The following is an 8,550-nucleotide window of genomic DNA, read 5'->3' on the forward strand; positions in this document are numbered from 1 at the left end:
CAGGTTTTCCATGATTGGTATTAAGATTAAAAGCATGTGTATCCAATAATGGCTGTATCCCTGAACACACAGAGACTTACCCAGCTCTGCCTACCAAGTGCTGGAATTACAAGTATACGCTACCACTGCCCTGCTTTCCTATGGCTTGCTAATAGCTCTGACCCCTGGGCAACTTTATTTATTAACATACAAATAATATTTTAATACAAATAAAATATTACCATACAGTGCTCTGCCTGCATGTATGCCTGAATGCCAGAAGAGGGCACTGGATCTCATTATAGATGGTTATGAGCCACCATTTGGTTGCTGGGAATTGAACTCAGGACCTCTCTGGAAGAGCAGCCAGTGCTCTTAACCTCTGAGCCATCTCTCCAGCCCAGGCTTTTCTTATGTTTAGGTTTCATTCAGCATTACCTTACCATCATGAGAAGCCTTCTTTGACTGCCCTAACTCCAAACTTATCACTTTTCTATCACTGAACTCTTAATATCTGTTTAAAATAATGTTTTTGCTTATTTATTGCTTATCTCCTCTAATAGAGATGAAGTGTTTCATGTTCCAGAGTTAATGAACTACCTACTGTAAAGTGACTAGCCCAAGAGACAACTGAATTAATAACCAGCTTTTTAAAGAAATGAACTGGGATTTCTCTTGGCACAATAATCTTCATCTCTCTAAACTCAACTCTGTATAGTTCTCCTGTTGTTGGTTGTTTTTACTCTTTACTCTTTGGGGGACCCACCACCCTGCTCCCAAATAAAATGCATGAAGGCTTATATTTCTTATGAATGCCCGGCCTTAGCCTGGCTTGTTTCTAGCCAGTTTTTCTTATTCTTAAATTATCCCATCTATCTTTTGCCTCTGGGCTTTTCCCTTTTCTTACTTCTGTGTATCTTACTTTTACTCTTACTCCGTGGCTGGCTGTGTGGCTGGGTTGCTGGGTAGCTGACCTCTGAAGTCCTCTCCTCCTTTTCTTGCTCCTTGATCGTTTCTTCCAAGATTTCTCTTATTTATTCTCTCTGCCTTCCAGCCCTGCCTATCTTTCCTCCTGCCTCGCTATTGGCCATTCAGCTCTTTATTAGACCAGTCAGGTGTTTTAGACAGACACAGTAACACAGCTTCACAGAGTTAAACAAATGCAACATAAAAGAATGCAACACATCTTTGTATCATTAAAACAAATGTTCCACAGCATAAACAAATGTAACACATCTTAAATCAATATTCCATAACATTCTCCTGTGTGCCAGCTGTTCTCATTTTTCCTAATTTTTGTGTGTATTTTTATATAATGTAGTATATGTGTGTGTCCACATGTGTGTGCAGATGCACTCACTCTATGTGCATGTGGAGACCAAAGGTCAGCTGGCACCAGGTGTCTTCATCTGTTTCTCTCTACCTTATTATTAATTGTTTTTTTGAGGGTCTCTCATTGATTCTAGAGCTTGTCGCATCTGCCCGCCTGGCTGGCCAGTGAGCCTGCCTTCACCATCAGCACTGGGATCATAGACGTGCATGCCTGGCCTACCATTTCCATGGGTGTCCGAGAGCCGAACTCGGGTTTTTCACTCTTCCCATTGAGTCATATCCTCAGTCCTCAGCTTCTCTAATGAAAAAATAATAATAAATTACATTTACTTGGTGTGTGTATGTATATGCATGTGTATGTGTTTATGTGTGCGTGTATGCATGTGTGTATGTATGTATGTATGTATGTGTGTGTTTGTGTATATGTATGTGTGTATGCATGTGTGTATGTATGTATGTGTATGTGTGTGTATGTATGTGTGTATGTGTGTGTATATGTATGTATGTGTGTGCATGTGTATGTGTGTGTATATGTATGTGTGTGTATGCGTGTGTGTTTGTGTGTGTATGTGTCGGGGGTACCCATGTGTTATAGTGCTCTCCTGGAGGTCTTAGGACAACTTTTAGAGAGGGTTAGTTCTCTCCTTTTACTATGTGAGTTCCAGGAATTAAACTTGGATCACCAGTAACAAGTACTTTTACCTGCTGTGCTGTGCTGGTTCCATCTTTTCTGATTTTGATAATTTATTTACTACAATGACTCATTCTGATAACTTTTTTTCTTCATGCAACTGAGATGACCACCAGGCATTCAAGTGAGACGTTAAATGACTGGACACTAGTCTGGGGAAGGCTGTTTCAATGGACCTCCGGGACTCATTTGTACTTTTTTAGACCCGCTCAAACAGTTATCTGCTGATATTGTTTGTTCATTTTTTTTTAATTCAGCCCTGAGCCCCTCATTATTTGATTATCCTGCCTTGTCTTTTATAATCTGTTTTGCTCGTTTACACATTTTCACTTAGATTAATCTTGTATCACGTAGTCCTCTTGCTTCAAAACTTACAGAGATGCTCTGACTTCAACCCTGTAGTTAGAATTCAAGGTGCTCAGCAGTATGGACGGCCCCAACTACCTTTCATGTCTGCCCTTACTGCTTGAACCTCTCAGCTGTTACATCATTTTATTTAATGTTTGCTTATGTAATTTTTCCAGGCCCTAACGTTTCTTTTTTCTTGTCAAAGTTTCAAGGAAAGATTATCTTAGTTTACATTTGTGTATACATAGGTACCATTATTTAGACTGTTTACTGTTTTTCAAGAAATACTTTAATATCATTTTTTCCTGTGATGTTTCCACAGACTGCTTGAACTACTTGGGTATTGAGCACAACTCTTCAATCTTATTTTCATGATTGATCTCCTTTTAGGAGAAAAATCAAATCATTTACCTACCAAGAAAAACTTAAATTCTAAGTAATGAAATTTTCTTAGATATAGTTGAGTTTTGGCAGGTCCACAAACGATCATTAGCATTTAATTTTTTTAGCCATCTTTCTGTGTTTGCTTGGAGTTATGAATAACTCCATTGAAAATACATGGTAAAGTTAGGGCTATGTCCTTCAGACTCAGAACTTAATTTCTGTTGTTAATAAATCATGGGTTGCCTTGGGATATTTCCTACACTGTTGCTTTACAGTTAAATTTGTTAGTGAGTTTCTTGTTCCCACAGCTAGATACTCTAAGCTGAGTAGAGAGGTATATTTTAGGACTTGTCTAGTACTGAACTCACTGGGGTAGAAGTGTTTTTCTAGCACTGTTTCACAGTGTTATGCTGGAGGTTTTTCAACTCACAAAAAATAGGTTCTCATTTCTTACAGATGTAGTTTTATCCTTGCTTCTAAAAAAGATACAGTGGTTATTAGTTAATTTAGATTTTTCCTTATACAATACATTCCTTATCAAATGAATATAACAGTATTGATAAGCTACATTAGATCATTAGTGTGTGGTTCAGTGAACATAAATAGCTACATTGTGTCATAAGTGTATTAATTTTCTCTGTTGCAATTTTCATTTCTCCACTCTAGGCAGTGCCGTGGCCTCTGTGGCTGTGGATCCCAGTGGCCGTCTCTTAGCCACGGGTCAAGAAGACTCCAGCTGCATGCTGTATGACATAAGAGGAGGCAGAATGGTCCAGAGTTACCACCCTCATTCCAGTGATGTGCGCTCTGTTCGCTTCTCTCCTGGAGCCCACTACTTACTAACGGGCTCTTACGATATGAAAATCAAGGTGACAGACCTGCAAGGTGATGAGATGGCTTCCCTTTGTTTTTAGTCTCCTATGCTATTTGGGCCTTTTTTCTAGTCTGATATGAGTGACTAACATTTTTTAAGCTTTAATTTTAAAGTTATTGAGAAGACTGAATTAAAATTTCTTGTAGTAAATTATTAAGTAAATGGAGTGAAATTTTATTTAATAAAACACATTTTATTCAATTTATTTTTACTACAGTGACTTATTCTGTGGTATAAGTGATGGATTTATATACCCTTTAGCATCCTTAAAAATAATATTGTACAATTTATATAATTAGTCCTTCAGTGTTGTTTTATCTTTAAACATTCATTAACTAAATGTTTGCTCTATACCAACTAAGAGCAGATGAATTAAATAATTCCCATCTTAATGGAGCTTGTATTTTAGAGGCCAGTGAAAAATAAACTAACAAATGATGTAATTTTTTAGGTCCTGGCCAGTGAGATTAAGAAATTAGCTGGTAGGAGATAGTGACTGTGGTTAGGGGATGGCTGTTGTAGACAGGTGCCATTTGCATGGAGGCCTGAATCATGAGGAGGAACAAGCTATACAAAGATCCTCGTGAAGAGCACAGCACAGACAGGGGTGCTGAGGCAGGGGCAGACTTGGAGTGGTCGTGACACTGCAGGAGGCGGAGGTGGCTGGAACTGAGTGAACCCAAGGAAAGAGATACAGAAGTCTAATTCTGAGGCCAGGGTTATTGGCATAACAGGTCTGTTTTTAAAAGCAGTTTTAGGTTAATAGAAAAATCAAGAGAAAGATTAATTTCCCATGTGCTATCTGCCCTTCACATGTGTTCTCCCCAGTGTCAGTTCCCACCAGAACAACACATTTGTTGTTGATGAACTGCCAGCATTTAAAACGTGACAACATGAATCCTTTGGAAGATCACTAATCAAGGAGCAATAGGATCTAATTAGATTCTTAAAGTAATCTGAGTTCTTACCTGTGTGTGCTGTTAGCAGGGCAGGAATAGAATGCAGAATCAGAGAAGGTGCTGCTGGCATGGCCTGAGGAGGGTGGTGTCTGGGAATGAGGTATGAAGTGGAGGTGGAAGAAGTAACCGAATTCAAGGATATTTTAATTCAGATGTTTAAAGGCTGGATGTGGTGATGCACACCTTTAATCCCAGCACTTGGGAGGCAGAGGCAGGTGGATCTCTGAGTCTGAGGCCAGCCTGGTCTACAGAGTGAGATCCAGGACATCCAGGGCGCATAGTGAGACCCTACCTATCTCAAAAAAAAATTATTTGGTCATTAATCTGCAGTTTAGGTTTGGGTATAAAGTGAGTGTGAATCATAGGCACATAAACACCCAAGATAGATGGAATTTCAGAGGAAGTAAGATACAGAGGGGACAGAAGAGGTCTGCCAGCAGACTCCAGGAACCTATCAACCTTTAAATTGGGAAAGGAAGGAAAATCAGTGAAGGCCTTGAGTGAGCTGGAGCAGCACTGCAGGAGAGAGCGGCAGCTGTGACAAACGTAGCCATGCGTATGCTACCAGATCCTGACATTTATCTCTGCCTAGACCTTTCTACTGCAGCACCCCCAAAGTAGCAGGAGGTGTGTACAATCCGTGTACCTACTTACGTTTTCCCTGATCAGCCAATGTCTCTTCTTTCTCAATCTAGGGGACCTCACCAAGCAGCTTCCTCTTATGGTGGTGGGGGAGCACAAAGACAAAGTGATCCAGTGCAGATGGCACACCCAGGACCTTTCCTTCCTGTCGTCTTCTGCAGACAGAACTGTCACCCTCTGGACTTACAGTGGCTAGAGGCCACCCGTGTAGGTCCATGCAGTCAGAGCACAGACTCAAAACTACTGACTTGTGAGAACTACAGGCTGGAGAACAGACTTGTCCAGAAAGACTGTAGCACAAGGAAGCCCCTTGCTACTGTGTCCTGGCCACAGAGGGTGTCGGGTGGTGGTTTTCAGTCTTCCATGTGTGTTCAGGCTGCTGGGGAGTCTTCTTGCCAAATCTGCAGAGCTCTTAGGTTGGTGTGCACGCCAAGTCAAGGTACAGGATGTGTTTATGGTTTATTATTAAATGCACTCCTCGGGTTTTGCCCCAGATAACAGTTTTATACACACACTGATATGGAATTAATATTTAAATAATTGTTACATAAATAACAGCCACGTTCTCCCCAGATGAAACATAGGTGTTCAGAAAGTACTTTGCTCTTGTCACAATCCCATATTGTATCACGTGTCTTCTAGAGGTCAGAATTTGGGAGGTCTCAAACTTCACACGATTGTCTTTACATAGGGTCATTATTGGAGTTCACAGATGAAAGGAAAACTGCTTCTCCGCTCCTTCTGCAGCAGCCACTTCTCTTCCTCAGTCCAGGGCGTGGTTGCTCATTCGCCACATTGTTTTGTTTCAGGCTAAAAGGTAACTATTTTGCTTTGGAAACTTGTTGACTTCAATTTTTTGAATGCACACAATACCTCCCTTCCAAACGATACTGTAGAAGCAGAGCAGCTGCAGTTATGTGGAACAATATTTGAGGGTAGGGGTAATTTACTGGGTAGCGTTTTCCTCCTAAAAATTAAAGACTTTGCCATGACCCTAGCATGGCTTGAAAAACTGTCTGCATGATAATTTAAAATGGAAAACTGAAACTTTGCACTCCAGAAACTTATTTGGATTTTTCTTGCACAGTTTTGTGTAATGAAGAATAATGACTTTATTTGTACAGTACTATAGATTCTAACATTTTATGTATCTTTATTTTCATATTGTTCAGTATTTTACTTTAAGTTATTAAATAGGCTATTTTATTTATTTCAACTGCAGTTGTATTGACCTGTCTGTTCACTATATGTAGTAAGCATTTTAAATCTATAGTCCACAAGTGGGAAGGGTAATAGAAGTGTAACTGTGCTTTTCTTTCAATAAAGACCTCTTGACACCTAAAACTCTATCGGTTTCTCACAGTCTAAGTCTGTGGCACTCCACTCAGAGTGCTGCTTCCATTGTACTTGGAGAAGGTAGGTGTAGCTAGAGTTTTCCTGCCTGGCCCACAGTCAGGATAAATCTCTGCCACCCGCCAGTCCCACAACCGCTCAGACCCGACCAAGTAAACACAGAGACTTATATTGGTTTCAAACTGTATGGCCGTGGCAGGCTTCTTGGTAACTGTTCTTACAGCTTAAATTAACCCATTTTCATTAATCTATATCTTGCCACGTGGCTCGTGGCTTACCGGCATCTTCACATGCGGCTTGTCATCATGGCAGCTGGCAGTGTCTCCCTCACTCAGCCTTCCACTTCCAGTTTTTTTTCCTCCTTGTCCCGCCTACACTTCCTGCCTGGCCACTGACCAATCAGTGATTTATTTATTGACCAATCAGCAACACATTTGACATACAGACCATCCCACAGCAGGTAGGAGAGAAAGACCCATGCATACCCTGCTCCTTACTTTTTCCTAAAGCTCTTTCACTAGCTTGCTCTGTAGCCCCTAACAACAGATAGCACTTCTCTGACCCACCCCCACACACACCTTGTCCTTTCTCAGGTCACTCTTGAGGTGTTGAAGGATTGAACCTAAGACTCTGCACATGCTAAGCAGACATCTACTACTCCTGAGCTGCATCCCCAGCTTTTTCTTGTGATTTTTAATTAACAAAGGCTGGCACAGCAAGGCCTGGAACATAGCTCCATGGTAAGGCACTTGGCAGGGCATGCAGAAGGCCCGGGTTCTGTCCTCAGCACTATCAGGAAGCTGGCCATGTAAACAAGTACCTAGTAGGGTGTACGCATTCTAACTCAGTGCTCCAGTAGGGTTTGGAAGCTTTTGAATGCTGAACAGCTTCACCTCACTGAGGCTGAGGGGAACACTGTAAAAACCAGTGTCTTCTTAAAGTTAAGTCTCCTTAGTTTAGGTTAATGCACAAATTTCATGAATTTTAGGGTTTCTGGTTTTGTTTTGAGAGAGTCTCACTCTTAGGCCTGGCTGGTCTGGACCTCAGAGACTTACTTGCATCCCAAGTGCTAGGATTTAAAGTGTGCACCACCATAGCCAGGTGGGGCAGCACGTCCCTTTAATCCCAGCATTCCAGAGGCAGAGACAGGAGGATCTTTGTGAGTTTGAGGCCAGCCTAGTCTGCAGAGTGAGTTCCAGGACAGCCAGGGCTAACTGGAGAAACTCTGTCTCAAAAAAAGCGTGCACTACCATTGCAGGCTCTATTTTAGGAGTTTTTAATGGTCATTTTTTGATAAGTTTAAAAACTAGGGCAGGGGATGGCAAAAAACAGACAAACATGATCTTATTTTACTTTTGGCAAAAGTTAAGCTAAGAATGTGGTGATGCTGCTCTCATTTCCCAAATCAAACTTGCTCCCTCTTTCTTGGACAACAAACGGTTTTGACAAACCAAGAGAGAGTGACTTTGTTTTCCAGAAATCAGAACATTCAGAGAATACACAGCGTTCTCGCCATGTGTAGAACAGTGTGTGATATACAGTGAGTGTAGGTTGGGTTTGAGTATGCCCAGTTTGTGGTTCCCATTTGTCGGTGGTTTTTTGCCAGTCACTGAGTGGAAGTTGGCACTTGAGGGTCGCCTCTCTTGTTCACTGATGGGCTAGGCACTCTGCCCTGCTGTGCTCTGTCTGACAGCCCAGGAGAAGTAGTGCTTAGCAAGAATGCATTATAGGCCAAGGTGTCACTACTGGTCACCATGCTTTCCTCAACAGGTTCTTCTACTAGAGGTTTGAGTGGGGTACCTCCATAACCACAGCCCACCTTTGTTCTGTATGGACCTCCATAACCACAGCCCACTTTTGTTCTGTATGGACCTCCATAACCACAGCCCACCCTTTATTCTGTATGGACCTCCATAACCACAGCCCACCCTTTGTTCTGTATGGACCTCCATAACCACAGCCCACCCTTTGTTCTGTATGGACCTCCA

The 8,550-nt window shown here is 41.6% G+C and overlaps 1 protein-coding gene across 7 annotated transcripts in view; it reads left to right on the forward strand.

The window, feature by feature from the left end:
• Positions 1-6,558, forward strand: part of Wdr47 (WD repeat domain 47) — a 61,438-nt gene extending 54,880 nt beyond the window's left edge. For all 7 annotated transcript variants that reach the window (XM_052730486.1, XM_052730484.1, XM_052730488.1 and 4 more), the window contains 2 exons: positions 3,401-3,619; positions 5,263-6,558. In XM_052730486.1, the coding sequence (XP_052586446.1) occupies positions 3,401-3,619; positions 5,263-5,405 (362 nt within the window). In that variant the 3' untranslated portion in view covers positions 5,406-6,558. The remainder of the gene's footprint in view (positions 1-3,400; positions 3,620-5,262) is intronic.
• Positions 6,559-8,550: the final 1,992 nt, after the last annotated feature.

This window comes from Peromyscus californicus, unplaced genomic scaffold (assembly GCF_007827085.1).
Source record: "Peromyscus californicus insignis strain IS unplaced genomic scaffold, ASM782708v3 Scaffold_9__1_contigs__length_137607984, whole genome shotgun sequence".
In the NCBI taxonomy this organism is placed as follows: domain Eukaryota; kingdom Metazoa; phylum Chordata; class Mammalia; order Rodentia; family Cricetidae; genus Peromyscus; species Peromyscus californicus.